At 43.4% G+C, this 16470-nt stretch overlaps 1 protein-coding gene across 1 annotated transcript in view; it reads left to right on the top strand.

Moving 5' to 3' along the window:
* The window catches only part of LOC120913940 (rod cGMP-specific 3',5'-cyclic phosphodiesterase subunit beta-like), an 87440-nt gene that overhangs the window by 45797 nt on the left and 25173 nt on the right, over positions 1 to 16470 (top strand). The window contains exon 15 of the mRNA XM_040324301.1: positions 6963 to 7050. Within this exon, the coding sequence (XP_040180235.1) occupies positions 6963 to 7050 (88 nt within the window). The remainder of the gene's footprint in view (positions 1 to 6962; positions 7051 to 16470) is intronic.

Below are 16470 nucleotides of genomic sequence, written 5' to 3'. Positions count from 1 at the left end.
TTTCCAAAATAAAATTACAGTTTTAAGTGCAAATTCGAGTATTTAGGCTACAAACAAATATGATATACAATTAGCAATATGATTTAAAGGGGAGGTTCACCCTAAAAACGACTTTCCCTTATTACACTGGCCCCCCACATTACAATACGATTATGCCTATTATTATTTTTTTGATGCTGTACATACCTTCGTACAACTATTCCCCCGTGGCTTCCGGGTTGCGAGTCCCGCGGGAGTGGGCGTTCCTAACATGGTGGTGATTGACGTTTTGACAAAAAACAAGCTCCCCCCGTCGCGTAAGCCGCGTCACGATTGGCGAAAGGAGCCGAACGGCGATGCGCAGGCGCAGTATAGCGCCGACTCGCCGTTCGGCTCCTTTCGCCAATCGTGACGCGGCTTACGCGACGGGGGGAGCTTGTTTTTTGTCAAAACGTCAATCACCACCATGTTAGGAACGCCCACTCCCGCAGGACTCGCAACCCGGAAGCCACGGGTGAATAGCTGTACGAAGGTATGTACAGCATAAAAAAAAAACTAATAGGCATAATCGTATTGTAATGTGGGGGGGCAGTGTAATAAGGGAAAGTCGTTTTTAGGGTGAACCTCCCCTTTAAGGTAGATAATAAAGGTAAAAAATACATGTATTATTTTATATTTTTCAATGTAGTAAGTAAGTAGCTCAGGGACAAGCCTCAAAAGGGCAAGAAATGAGAATGGGTGGCACACACCCATACAACTGACTCTCACAGTGACACTGACAGCAGTGTGCAGCAGCACATATGATGATATGACCTCACTGACACAACATGTCCCCTCCTGAGTCACAGTGACAGTCTCTCTGCAAGCCAAAAGGTCCCCCCAGTCCACTCCAGTCTAAACAGCACTGACAGTCAGGCACCGCCTCCACTCAGGCACCGCCTCCTTCAGAGTCACCCGATCACACTGTAGCAGGCAATCGAATGGTATCAGCCGCTCCGGACCAAGCCGGGCGTCACAGCCATATTTTTTTATGGCAACCTTTTACTTTTACTGACATTTACTGGCAGGAGAAAATTGCCTGTTTTTTACTGGCTGCCAGTAAAAATACTGACAGTTGGCAACACTGATATTAGGGGATGTGGTGCCTGGTGATCTCCCATCACAAAACTCTTGAAAGAATGTGTCGATATTGTGGCACCCACCATAACACATCTCATAAACCAATCATTTAAAGAAGGCATCGTTCCAACTTCACTCAAGCAAGGCATAATCAAACCCCTTCTAAAGAAACCCAACCTCGACCCCAAAGACCAAGCCTGAGCACCATCTCCAAGATCATGGAGAAAGCAGTAGTACAACAGCTACAACTCCATCTGGACTCCCACAAACTCCTGGACCTACTACAATCAGGATTCCGCCCAGGACACTGGACTGAAAGGGCACTTCTAAAAATATGGGATGACGCTCTCGAAGCAGCGGACAAACGAGAATCAGGGCTCCTGGTGCTGCTGGACCTAAGTGCAGCTTTCAACACAGTAGACCACAATAGCCTTCTCGCGCGTCTCACAGATGTAGGCGGAGTCGCAGTTTCGGATCTACCATGGTTCGCATCATTCCTTGAAAATCCATCCAGACAGTGAAACTAGGGGCTTTCACGTCAGAAGCCCGGATCAGCAACCCCAAGTACAACCAGCGGCTGCGCCTATCGCACCAGTCGCAGAGTCGCATTCACTACAACTGCCAGCTCTGTCCCGTTTCTCTGGGGACTCTAAGTCCTGCAGGGGATTCCTTAGCCAATGCACTATTCATTTTGAGCTCCTGCCCCAACACTTTATGTCTGATCGGGCTAAGATAGCCTATATCATTTCCCTCCTCTCCAGTGAAGCTTTAGCCTGGGCAGCCCCTCTGTGGGAATCGAATGATCCAGTGGTTTTTAGCCTGTCTGTTTTCTTGAAAGTTTTTTGGAATATCTTCTAAGAACCGGCTCGTGTCTCTTCAGCGGCCAGCGCCCTTTTACGTCTCCGCCAAGAATCCCGTTCAGTGGGACAATATGCTCTTCAGTTTCATTTCCTCTCAGCTGAATTGAGCTGGAACAATGAGGCCTTAGTTAAAACCTTTTTGCATGGCCTTTCTGATAGAGTGAAGGATGAATTAGCAGGAAGAACCATCCCCACTGATCTGGACGGAGTGATCTCCTTGTGTAACCAGATCAATATTCGCTTTCAGGAAAGGACCCTAGAAAAACAACGCCAGCATTCCTTGGTCCTTAGTCAGCCTGAGCTCCCCTCTCTTCGACCTGTGGAGCATCTCCTGCCAGCTGAGGAACCCATGCAGCTGGGTCGGACCATGCTATCCCCTGAGGAACGTGCTAGGCGCAGAACTCTAGGCCTGTGTCTCTACTGTGGGGGCAAAGGTCATTTTCGTGACACTTGCTCTCTTTGTCCAGAAAAACGTTCTGGTCCAATACATCTGGAAAGTGGAGTATTGGACCCAGAAATATCACCTTCACCTTCTCATCTTCTTCTTGCTGTGTCCCTTCGTCTTGGTGCTTCTTCTCATTCGGTCTTGGCATATCTGGATTCCCGGAGCCGCTGGCAATTTCATGGACTGGGAAATCGCATCGTCCATGAGACTTACCCTTTTGCCCCTCACCACGCCATTGGTGGTCTTGGCGATTGATAGCACTGTTCTCCCGGGGGGTCCTATTCGCTTCCAGACACTCCCTGTTAAGATGTCGGTAGGGACACTTCACCAGGCGTGGATATCCTTCCTTGTCTTACCTAAGGCCTCAACCCCTATTGTTCTGGGACTCCCTTGGTTACGGCTCCATTCTCTACACTTTAACTGGACTACTGGACAGATCCTGGCTTGGGGTTCCTCCTGTTCCTCGTCCTGCCTACCCAAGGGTGCCCCAAAAGAGAAACTTCCTGTTGCCACCATCCCAGTATCTTTTGCTCTTCCTACTGTATGTAGTGATTTCCAGGATGTGTCCTGCAATAGTCAGGTTGATGCACTCTCTAGCCCATGTGGCACTCTGGATAAGAAGCCCACCTGTGAACCTGAGCCGATCATTCACTCCAGTTTGCATAACAGGTTACCTTTGTCTGTCCCAAAAACGCACAGCCAGGCTAACTGGTCTGCAAGTTTTAGTCTGCTTTGCTGTTCAACTTTGTTTGTAGCTTGAGTTCCTGTCTGCTGTGTGCTAAGTTTACCTTCCTGTGTACCGATTTTGGCTCGTTTTGGCTGACTACTCCTGCTTTCCGGTTTCCCTGACCTTTTGCCTGTCCCTCGGTTACCCTTGTCTGCCTATTGCCCTGACCTCGGCTTACCCATCACTATTGCTTGTCCTGGTTGCTGCTTCCCCTCTCTCCCTGCGGACCGTGACCTAGGGGACCCAAGGGGTCGCGACCTGGATCCAGCTGCAGCGAAGGCCATCCTCACCACTAGATGGTCTGGTGAACACCAAGCCCTGGGGAATCTTGGGCTCACGCTTCCTCTCTGATTGCAGCAGTCGGCTATAGGGTTCACTACCCTGTGGTGCATCCCTGACCCCAACGGGGTGCACTTGTCACCTGGCCACAGGTGACCTGACAGAAATAACCTGCTAATATGACAATTGTGTGAAAAAAAATAAAATAAAATAAAAATCTTGATTTTGCAAAGAATTGTGGTAAAAAAAAGACAACTTAAAAAAACTCACAATGCCTCTTTCTAAATACCTTGGAATGTCTTCTTTCCAAAAAGGGGTCATTTGGGGGGTATTTGTACTTTTCTGGCATGTTAGGGTCTCAAGAAATGAGATAGGCCGTCAGTACTTCAGGTGTGATCAATTTTTCAGATATTGGCACCATAGCTTGTGGACTCTATAACTTTCACAAAGATCAAATGATATGCACCAATTTGTACTTATGTTTGCCAAAGATATGTAGCAGTATAAATTTTGGCCAGAATTCATAAAGAAAAAAAACTAGTTTGCTAAATTTTACAACAGAAACAAAGAAAGATTCACCTTTTTACTGAATTTTCAGTCTTTTTTCTCTTATAGTGCAAAAAATAAAAAACCCAACGGTGATTAAATACCACCAAAAGAAAGCTCTATTTGTGTGAAAAAAGGACAAAAAATTCATATGGGTACAATGTTGTATAACTGAGTAATTGTCATTCAAAATGTGAGAGCACCGAAAGTTGAAAATTGGTCTGGTTATTAAGGGGGTTTAAGTGCCCAGTTGTCAAGTGGTTAAACAATTGTATGTACTGTTGATTTTTTTACAAACAGTGATTACTCTGCTAGGATTGACAAAGCTGTCTTAAAACACTGCTTGCGTAAATAAAAAAATATGAGAAGTAGAATTACATAGTTACCTAGTTACATAGTTAGTCTGGTTGAAAAAAGACACAAGTCCATCCAAATCAACCAATAGAAGGGGGGGAAAAATATACAATCCTATATACACAATCATATACTCACACTTGATCCAGAGGAAGGCAAAAAAAAAAACAATGATGCAATTTTCTCTAGCGGGGGGGGGGGGGGGGGGAGTTGGAGTTGTTCTCATCCTTTAATAGGGGAGCCAGAACACAAAATGAAAAGAATGTTTGGACAGCCGCACTCCAGGAAAAAAATCCTCAATTTACTTTATTGGTAAAAATGGAAAACCCTACAATCCACAGCAAACGGAAAATAAGGACACACAGCATCGCCAGCACCCGTGGTCTTTAGGAGGCGATATATCAGCCAAGCATATCTATTTGGTTACCTCTCCCGGAGCGAGAACAGAGTCATAGAATTATAATGGTTTAACAACTTTTTAGTATAATCATTTGTTTGAACAGGGATATTCCTCATTTAAGGTAAAGGTATAGGGGACTGGCTTATAATTAAAAAAAATCCTTGCTGAGTTTTGAATAACTTAATCCTGATCTCCAGAATGCGGTGTAAAAGTACAAATGCAAATTTCTTACTTTTGCTTTTTTAGGATGATTTTTTTAAATGAGCACCCATATGTGGCCACACCCAGATTTTTTTTTTTTTTTGCTAGTTTCCTTTTTACATTGAGTGTGTATGGAACTGAAGTTAACAGGAGGGGGGAAACAGCATTTTGTTTAAAGAAGTCCACAATAACTAAGAAAAAAAAAGAAGAAAGAATCAGCACAGAAAGGTCGCTAGCTACTGGGAACACAGACTAATCTTATTTTTTTATGGAACATTTGAACTCTGACCAAAATATTTCATCAGAGAAATACTGAAAATTTTTGTTAGAACTTTACAACTAAAGACTGCATAATTTTTAGGCACCTTGTGATTAATCTGATATGGTGACATTAATCCAAGAACCACTTAAATCTGCCATTTATTCCTAATCTGCAGAAGTCCCAAATACAATTGTAAATAAATGTGGCATTGGTAGTAGCAGCTAAAGTATAACTAAATGCTAAACTTTTTTTTTTTTCGATTTGGACAGAGTGGAGAGGGATTAGCAAGCTTGTAATTTTTTTCTCTGTCTGTACCCCTCTTAAGGAAGATTCACCCTCTTTATTTGTCCTATATACCAATATCATTGAAAGTGAAAGCAAAAGAAAATCCCAAATTTTGGGTTCTCCCTAGAAATGTAATAGAGGGGGAATCTATCAATGAGGACACTAGACACCCAGGGAATTCCCTTCATTTGCAGGTATTTCTTCTCACTTCCTGTTTGGCTATGGGACAGGAAGTGAAGGAAAATTGAAGGACACAGATAGCAAAATAAAACCCAACAGAGGTTATAACCCTTCCCTGCTCTATCAAAAATGAAAAAAAATTGTTTTGCCTGTAGGTTTACTTAAAAGGCTTTCTCTAATTCTAAGAAGTTTATGGCCTTTGAAAATGAGGTGTATTAGATCTCCCAATGCTTGCAATGTGCTAAGAACTTAGAAGAGTACAATAAATGTAATTTATATACAACGGGTATCATCCAAGTCAAAGGTAAAAGGAAAATGTATGTAAAAGAAAAGTTCTGTTTAATTTTGTGGTGCTGTTCTACACGTTGTGTTTTGCATATAATTTAACATCTTTATGGAATCAAATCCTTGACTAAAAATCTCAATCTTTTAATTTCCACTGTTATGTAAGCACAGAAATAAACAGCTATTAAACTTATGTTTATAAAATATTGCAGTGAAAAATGTAAGCCCTCTTTTCAAAAAGATAACTCATAAAAACTGATCTGTGTGAACCTGAGCAAAGAAAAATGAGGCATATATCCTTAACTACTCTCTTTCTCTGCAAAAAACATAAAAAAAAACAAAAAAAAACAAAAGGAAAATGAAACAAGGAATTCAGGCTGGGTTAACACTTGTACGACAAACGTTTGGACATTGGGAGCTTATGTGACATGACGAGTGCAAATCAATGTTTCCCTATGAGAGCCGTCTTAACTGGTCCGACACAAGTTGGTCCGACTTTGAAAATGCTCCCTGTACTACTTTGGTCCGACTATGGTCCTACTTCAACCCATTGAATGTCATTGAAGTCAGGTCAAAGTAGGATCCCTGTCCTAACCATCCAACTTGTGACATCCGACATGGTGATTACAGCAGCAGTAAAATTTATTTATGTCAATCTGGGATTGTTTTGATTGGTCAAAGGACAAGTCGTACGATCTCAAAGTCGGAGAAAAATCTTACCTTGTTCATTCAAGTCAGATGGAAGTAGGACCGATGTAGGACAGATGTAGCAGGGCAAAGTAGGATAGTACAACAGTCCTGTTGTATCAGTGTGAACCCAGCCTCATTGTTTGTACCTTGATGCCACCACTTCTCATTTCTTTGCCCCATTTTTCACAGATCAGCCAGAGGATTTGACAGAAATGTGACATCTTTCACAATCAGATCATGTAAGGGTTACTCTTTGAACATTTTTCATGTCTAGTCTACACACATGTCTACACACATGTCCACTCACAAACTTGAATAGCTAAGCTCACTTTTCCCTTTTTCCAATTTAGATCTCAACATCCCTTAGCAAGATTGCACGGATCATCTATTTTGGAAAGACATCACTTGGAGTTTGGAAAATTTCTGCTGGCAGATGAGGTAAATGACTAAAATTACCAATATATACAAGTCATTTAACCACTTCAGCCCTTGTACCTCCATGCCCTTTTGGACCTGGATGATTTTAACAAAACAAAAAAACTGTTTTTTTTTACTCTGATTAGTTTTAGTTTTAAAACAAATACTGTTACTATATACATGTATACACAAAGTATAAAGTATATTTCATTCTATAAATTGTCTCATTTTAAATAACCTGGATTTTAGTACACACAAAGAATTTCAGAGAAGGAGTCCAAATGTTTTGTTGTTGTATAGATGTAAGTGTTATGTTGAGGTATGCTTGTTATATTGTATTTTTTAAGCTTCTCCATAGAGTTGCGTGAATGGTTCGGCCCGAGCATAAGTTCGGGCCGAACATTGGCTGTTCACCTGTTCGACCAATACTCTAATTATCGGGGCATTTGACTGTTTGTTTGGCCTACTAAATGACCACAGTGCACTGCGTTGCTGCACAGTGCATTGGAAACCTTGATTGGCTGAAACAATGAAAGCACTCAGGGCACAGAGCACTGTCAGAGCCATGATTGGAGAAAGTAATGAGGACTCTATCCAATCATGGCTCATTTCTCTTAGTCCCGCCCTACACTATAAAAAATATTCTTCCCATAGCAGCCATTTGCAGGCATGGAGAGAGATTGAACAGGGCTCTGCTCAGTGCTGCTAGTGAACTAGTGTGCTATAGTGTGCTATTGTGCTTCTATTGTCAGTTTAGAATATCAGTTTAGTGTAAATCTAGTGATAGTTCAGTGTAAGTGTAGTGTGACCATTCATTTTTACTTTAGTGTCAGTTTAATTTGCCAGGGCAGGTTTCCTGCACTATATATCAGTGCATTACTGCATGTTTACCACAGTGTATGTCTGTGCTTTACTGTACGTTTAACGCAGTATATATCCATGAGTTACTGCACATTTAACGCAATATATATCAGTCCATTACTGTACATTTAACGCAGTATATATCTGTGCATTACTGCTCGTTTAACACAGTATATATTTGTGCGTTACTGCACGTTTACCACAGTATATATCAGTGCATTACTGCATGTTTAAAGCAGTAAATATCAGTGTGTTACTGTACGTTTAACGCAGTATATATCAGTGCATTACTGCACAATTAACTCAGTATATAACCGTGCGTTACTGCATGTTTAACACAGTATATATCTGTGCTTTACTATGCGTTTAGTGCAGTATATATTTGTGCGTTACTGCACGTTTACCACAGTATATATCAGTGCATTACTGCACGTTTAACACAGTATATATCCGTGTGTTACTGCACGTTTAACAAAGTATATATCAGTGCGTTACTGTACATTTAACGCAGTATATATCAGTGTGTTACTGTACGTTTAATGCAGTATATATCAGTGTGTTACTGCACGTTTAACTCGGTATATATTCATGCGTTACTGTATGTTTAATTCAGTATATATCAGTGCATTACTGTACATTTACCCAGTATATATCAATGCATTACTGTACATTTAACGCAGTATATATCCGTGTGTTACTGCATGTTTAACACAGTATATATCAATGCCTTACTGTATGTCTAACACAGTATATATCAGTGCATTACTGCACGTTTAACACAGTATATATCCGTGTATTACTGAATGTTTATTGCAGAATATATCAATGTGTTTCTGCATGTTTAACGCAGTATATATCAGTGTGTTACTGCATGTTTAATGCAGTATATTTGAGTGTGTTATTGTATGTTTAACGCAGTATATATCAGTGCGTTACTGCATGTTTAACACAGTATAAAGAGGCAGCCATCTTGGAAGAGTAGAGAGCAGCCACCCTATCCCACCAGATTTTAAAGCTGTTATCTCCTGGCCCACTTCCCACAGCTCAGCTGTTTGGGCCTTTTTTAGCATGTGTGCAGCTGATCGCACTGTTGCAATTTGCAAGCTTTGCCTCAAGCACATGAAGCGTGGCAAAAACACTAGCCATTTGGATACCACACGCCGGTTTGCAAGAAAGCCACACAAAAGGGCTGCAATTCTGCTCCTCCTCACTCCTCATCTTTCAGGTCTACCCCCATGCCTCATGACCTCTCAGCAGTCTACACTGACAAGGATGGTGGTATAGCCCAGGGTGTCCCAGGTCCTTGCAGCACGTTTGCCAGTAGCACACCACCAGCTGTATACTACAGCAGGATAATTTCTCTATCCCATCTATCAAATATATAGTCACTGTCACCCACATGCCCAGCGTCTAAATTCAAGCTGGTCAAAGCTACTAACTTTACAACTTCTGCCTTTCTGTCTGGTGGATTTTGTCTCCTTCTGTGAATTTGCAGAATGGGCTGTACCACAGTGGCAGGTTCCCAGGGCCAGATTCACAAAAGAGATACGACGGCGTATCTCCTGATACGCCATCGTATCTCTGAGATACGATTGTCGTATCTATGTGCCTGATTCATAGAATCAGGTTACGCATAGATAGCCCTAAGATCCGACAGGTGTAAGTGACTTACACCGTCGGATCTTAGGCTGCAATTCTAGGCCGTCCGCTTTGCCCGTCGCTCTAAATTTACGTCGTTTCCGTAGAGATACGTCGCGTAAAACTAAGCATGCCCTCTAGGTGATCTAACCAATGTTAAGTATGGCCGTCGTTCCCGCGTCGAATTTTTAAATTTCACGTCGTTTGCGTAAGTCGTCCGTGAATGGCGCTGGACGCCATTTACGTTAACCTCGAAAACAATTATGTCCTTGCGACGTCATTTAGCGCAATGCACGTCGGAATTTTTTTAGGGACGGAGCATGCGCAGTACGTTCGGCGCGGAAACGTGCCTAATTTAAATGGTCCCCCCCCATTTGAATTAGGCGGGCTTGCGCCGGGCGGATTTACGTTACGCCGCCGCAAGTTTACAGGTAAGTGTTTTGTGAATCAGGCACTTACGCTGTAAACTTGCGGCGGTGTAACGTAAATGGTATACGTTACGCCGCCGCAGCGTAGCCCATTTCTACGTGAATCTGGCCCCAAGTCGCTATCTCTTTTCACGTAAGGCTTTTCCATCTCTCTACCATCACGTGGGAGGCAATGTTGTGGCATCATTGGGCAAGGCTGTCAGCCACAAGGTCCACAATACTGCTGACACGTGGTCTAGCGAGCATGGTCAAGGACGATATATTTTGTTTACAGCACACTGGGTAACTCTGCTTGCAATTTGGAAGGATGCAGGACAGGGCTCAGTGCTGCAGCTTGTTGTGCTGCCATGTCTCCATACAGCTAGTGGTGATTATGCAGGATTTGCCGCCCCTTCCTCCATGCCTTCCTCTGCTGAATTGTCCTGTGAACTACAAGTACCCCCTAAGCATTTAAGGGGCTTTTTAATGAGTCAGGCTGAAAGGTGCCATATAGTGCTTTAGCAGGTCTGTCTAGGGCACAGGAGCCTTACTGGAGCAGAGATTCTGGCAGCTCTGCAGGGGCAGGCCCAGAGGTGGTTCACACCATGCTAGCTGGAGATTGGAAGATCTGCTGAAGCAGGCCAGAAGAGTCTGGAGCCATTTCAGGCAGTCATACTCAGCCAGTGCTCAGTTGGCAGATATTCAGCGGGAATTCCACCTGCCCTTAAACCACCTGATTTGTGACATGCCCACCAGGTGGAACTCGACTTTGGCAATTCTGCAGCAGCTGCACATGCAGCAGAGGGCCGTCAACGAGTACCACTTTGAGTATGGCACAACGACTGGCTCTGCTTTTTTCCCCACTCCAATGGCTGCTGATAAAGAATGCCTGCGCTGTACTGTCAGCATTTGAGGAGGCCACAAGGATGGAGAGCCGTGACAATGCATGCACAGAAATCCCTGTTGTGTTTCTTCTGGAGCAGACTCTGCGTGGCATTATGGACAGGGCACTCGAGGCAGAGCAGCGGGAGGAGAAGAGGACTTCCTTTCCTCTCAAGGCCCACTTTATGCAGACATCATTCTTCCTATGCCACAGAACACACAAGAGGAGAGGGAGGAGGAGGATTCTGGCAGCCTTGGATGCATGAAAGCAGAGCAAGACATACGTCAACCCATAACAGATGGGTTTTCCAACCCTTGGGGATAGTGTGTAGCTGGGAGGAAGCAATTCCAGATACTGTAATCCTCAGTGACCCTGAGAAGTTTACTTCTCATGCCTCCACAAATTTGCGGTGCATGGGCTCCCTCATTCTTCAAAGCCTGCGAAAGAACCTGAGAACACGTGGCATCAAGGAGAGGGAATACTATTGGTTGGCAACCCTCCTTGACAACCGTTACAAGGGGAAAGTCTTGGAACTCATCCCATCTCCACAGAGGGAGCAGAAGATGAAATCTCTTAAGAATACCTTAACCACTTGAGGACCATCGCACGCCGATATACGTCGGCAGAATGGCACGGCTGGGCACAAGGGCATACAGGTATGTCCCCTTTAAGAATCCAGCCGAAGCTCCGTGACCGTGCCCGCAGGACCCGCGGACCCGATTGCCGCCGGTGTCCCAGAGCTAAAGAACGGGGAGAGGTAAGTGTAAACAAACCTTTCCCTGTTCTTCCTAGTGGCTTGTCAGTGATCGTCTGTTCCGTGTCATAGGGAACGAATTTCAGTGACATCACATGCCCAGCCACGCCCCCCTACAGTAAAAATCACACACTAGGGCACACTTAAACCCTACAACGCCCCCTAGAGGTTAACCACTTCACTGCCATTGTCATTTTCACAGTAATCAGTGCATTTTTATAGCACTGTTTACTGTATCAATGACAATGGTACAAAAAATGTGTCAAAAGTGTCCGATGTGTCCGCCATAATGTCGCAGTCAAGATAAAAATCGCTAGACTAGGAAGGAGGGTAAGGAGGAGGATGTGAGGGTACGATGCTTAGGGGAAGAAGTAAGATATTTTAAGATACTGTGACATAAATGTTTTTTTTATTACTTTTCCTCACACAGTACCAGCCAACATGACTTTTTATGTATATTATATCCTATATCCTATATCCACCGAAAAGGTTATTACCTTAAAGGGCACCAATCATATTATATACCAATGTAAGGCTTGGATGTAACTTCCACTAAATATGTCAGCTACTCTACGTTGTATACGCCAATATGATTGCCTCTTGATTGATGACCATGTGGTGACATTTGGAAGGAGGCAACGGAGTCTGCTTAGAGACGAGGGTCAAGTAGGCGGATAGCGTTCTAAGTGGGGGTTAGTGGGAGGTTTTCGTATATTTAACTAGAGTATTTGTGGTTTAATAGTGGAAGGGGGGTCTCCCACTTTTTTTTTTTTTTTTTTTTTTTTTTAGATGAATACGAGGCATGGTCTTCCTCACGATAGGCGGACATAATAGCTAATAATTTAGAGGAGATATAGTTCCTTAGAATTAAGAGGTAATATTCAGGGAGTAAAAGGTTGGGGATAGGCTCTAACACCTAGAGGACGAGCACCGGACGGAGGGCAGCGGACGTGACTCTCCGCTGTGTTTTCACACTTTCCCCCAATAGAGCGTCTCTCCTCCAGGAGGGGGTTAGTCGGAGACGCTAGGGGGGGGGGGGGGGGGGGTTTTTTTGGCCCGGGGTGAAGGCGACGCACCTCGGATAGGGGGGAGTTGTTACCACGAGAGGGCCAATAAAGATTACTCGGACAATCGGACAGTGGTCCTGAATCCGAGATACAAGGGGGGGGGAGGGGGTTCCCTTTTTTTTTTTTTTCTTTTTTCGGCTTTTTGTTTCCCTCTCGCCGTCTTCGTCTCTTCCCGCCGCCTTACCCTTGCAGAGACAGTGAGGTAGTACGAGAAATAACTGAAGCCTGTAATAGAAGCCTACAAGAGGTATTAGATAAATCGGTACGAGATGAATAGAATAAATATAACTTCGTATAATGTGAAAGGGTTAAACATTCCAGAAAAAAGATCAAAATTAATGTTAGAAATAGGAAGACTAAAATCACAAATAGTCTTTGTTCAGGAAACACATTTTAGAAAGGATAAAATCCCTAAACTGAGGTCTCAGAGATTCCCAGTGATATATATGGGGGCATCTCAGTCCTCGAAAGCAAATGGGGTTGCAATCCTACTGGCTAAAAATGTATCTTGGAAAGAATCTAAAGTAGTGGTGGACGAAGAAGGGAGGTTTCTCCTGATAAAAGGGACAATAAATGAGCATAAAGTCACGTTGGTCAATATCTACCTCCCGAATGAGGACCCGGTCACCACACTGGAAAAATTTGCAGAAGTGATAAAAGCAAATAGGGAAGGGGTTTTGATCCTTGGAGGAGATATGAATATGGTGTGGGACCCCACCCTGGATTCGTCCAGGGGGTCTTACAGCATATCTAATAGTAAACTGAGAAAAGCAAGGACCATAATCAATGACTTACAATTAGTGGATAGTTGGAGGGCATTGCATGCCCATGAAAGAGATTATAGTTTTTACTCCCATAAATACAAAACGTATACAAGAATCGACTATTTATTTCTTGACCAGAAGGTCCTAATGAATGTGAGGGAAGCATCAATAGGCTCAATTACAATCTCTGATCATGCCCCAGTTAGCTGTCTGATTGAATGGGGCACTGTGGGACACAGGGCGTGGACCTGGAGGTTAAACGAAACTTTAATGAAAGACCCAGAGTACGAAGGGAAAATAAAGCAGGAAATAGAGTCTTTTTTTGAGAGGAATAATGATGAAGAAATAGCTCCGCTTTGCAACTGGGAAGCACACAAGTGCTATTTGAGAGGAATACTTATCGCGATGGGGGCTCACAGAAAAAGGACCCTCACTGTAAAGCTAGACACCCTTCTTGGGGAAATTAAGAGAACAGAGAATGAACATAAGAAAGAGCAGAAAGGAGACCTTGAAGAGAGGCTGATGTCTCTCCGAGAGAAACTTAATCTATTTCTCATGGACAAGGCGAAAGCCAAGTTGAGCAGATGTCGGAGGGCCTTTTACGAGTTCGGAAATAAGCCAAGCAGGATGCTAGCGAACGCGCTGAGGGAATCCAGATCCAAAAAAAACATAGAGAAAATAAAAACACAAGGAGACAATTTAGTATATTCCTCACAATTAATAGCGGGAGCATTCAGAGAATATTACAGCAGCTTATATCAATTAGAGGTACAGCCTAATCCAGGGAGGACACAGTGTAGAGAAGAGAGAGTAAAAACGTACCTGAGGGAGTCAGGAATGCCGAAAATTACAAACGAGAGTTCACTTAACATGGAAAAACCAATTACGGCGGGAGAGGTTTTAGAGGTAATTAAAGAAATGAAAGTAGGTAAATCCCCTGGCCCAGATGGGTATACGTTACAATATTATAAGACCTTCCAGGAGCAATTAATACCTACGTTTCTAGAGGCCTTTAATTCTTTGAAGGAGGGACAGCCGATGAGAGGGGAAACATTAGGAGCGCATATAGTAGTTATCCCCAAGGAAGGGAAAGATCCTACGGTATGTTCAAGTTACCGTCCAATTTCCCTACTGAATACAGACTTAAAAATATTTTCCAAGATATTAGCTAATAGACTGGTGGCGCATGTCCCTTCGCTTATTCACCCAGATCAGGTAGGATTCGTCCCCGGTAGGGAAGGTAGGGAAAACACACAAAGAACACTAAGTACAATCTATATGGCCCAACATTACAAGACTCCAATGGCATTAGTATCAACAGACGCGGAAAAAGCGTTTGACAGGGTGGATTGGGGATTTTTGGGCGCCACTTTAAAGCATATAGGCTTAGGGACAGGGATGTTAAACTGGATTGCGGGCCTTTACTCTTGCCCGTCGGCAAGGGTGAAGGTTAACGAGGTACTATCCGATCCCTTTCCAATTAAAAATGGAACAAGACAAGGTTGTCCACTGTCCCCAATAATCTTTGTCCTAACACTGGAGCCACTTCTGAGAACAATTAGATCAAACACGGACATAAGAGGGTTTCGGAGTAAAGGAGAGGAATATAAAGTGGCTGCATTCGCAGATGATCTTCTGTTCTCGGTGGTGGCTCCAGAATTGTCTTTACCAGCTTTGCTGAAAGAGTTGAGGATTTATGGAGACCTTTCCAACTTTAAAGTAAATAACAGTAAATCAGAGGCGATGGGGATAGAAGTAAATCGACAGAATAAGGAACAACTACAAGGGAATTTTTCCTTTAAATGGACAGAGTCACACATACTTTATCTGGGCATTAAAATCTCGAAAAATCTACATAGAATATTCGAGTTGAACTTCGCCCCCTTGGTAAGGCAGATTAAGTTAGATCTTCTGAAATGGGACAAGGAAAGTTTTACTTGGTTTGGGAGAATAAACATTTTGAAAATGAACGTTCTACCAAGATTACTTTACCTACTCCAAACCTTACCGGTGACGATCCCGTTGGGATTTCTAAGGGACCTAAGAGCCAGACTGGCTAAATTTGTATGGGCAGGAAAACCAGCGAGGTTACGGCGTGAAATTTTGACCTTACCAAAAGAGAGGGGAGGAGTGGGGCTCCCAGATCCAATAGGTTATTACGAGGCGACACATATGGCCAGGACGGTCGAATGGTGTATAAAAGAGAAGGCCAAACCCTGTTTACGTTTAGAGCAGAAAATCACATCCATTCCCCTGGAAGGAATGGGGTGGATCTATGAGGAAGATATACCACTGGAGGTAAAAAAACATCCAACCTTAGGAGCTACCCTAAGAGTAATGAAAAAACTATTTAGGAGAACAAATCTTTCGACCCACCCAAGCCCACTCACCCCGGTATTGGGGAACCCCAGGTTCCATGTGGGACTTGTAGATCCCCGTTTCGACACTATAAAAGGTCTAGGCTGGAGTAGAATAATACATTTTGAAGGGGATAACCCAAGGATAGGGGGGAGGGGAAGGGAGGACGCAGTGAGAAAAGAACTTGACCCTCTAAGACAAATTCAATTAAAATCTGCTATCAGAGCATTGAACCCAAAAGGATGTCCTCTTAGGGGTCTCTCAGGATTTGAGGAACAGTGCCTGAAGGGAGAAGAGATGAGACACTCCCTCTCTCAGATGTATAGTCTATGGGTGGATCTGGAAGCCCCAAAGGAATTACCATTTGTACAAGCATGGGAAAGAGAGTTAGGAGTGAAATTCTCGGAAACGCAGAAATTTTTTTTTTTCAACTTTGCACATAAAGCTTCCCTAGCTACAAGGTACCAGGAGGGGGGTTACAAGATTCTAACCAGGTGGTACAAAACGCCAGTGGTATTAAAGCGGATATTTCCGGAAATCTCAGACAGATGTTGGAGGTGTGGTGAAGAGGAGGGCACAATGTTACATGTGTTTTGGACATGTCCAAAGTTAAAAGATTTTTGGAAAATGGTCAGGGACACAATAAAAGAAGTATTGGACATAGAGCTAGGAGTTAATCCTGCTACCTACCTATTACTTGACATACCAA

The sequence above is a fragment of the Rana temporaria genome, chromosome 1, assembly GCF_905171775.1.
Source record: "Rana temporaria chromosome 1, aRanTem1.1, whole genome shotgun sequence".
Taxonomy (NCBI): Eukaryota; Metazoa; Chordata; class Amphibia; order Anura; family Ranidae; genus Rana; species Rana temporaria.
This window is presented reverse-complemented; position numbering and strand designations above follow the sequence as displayed.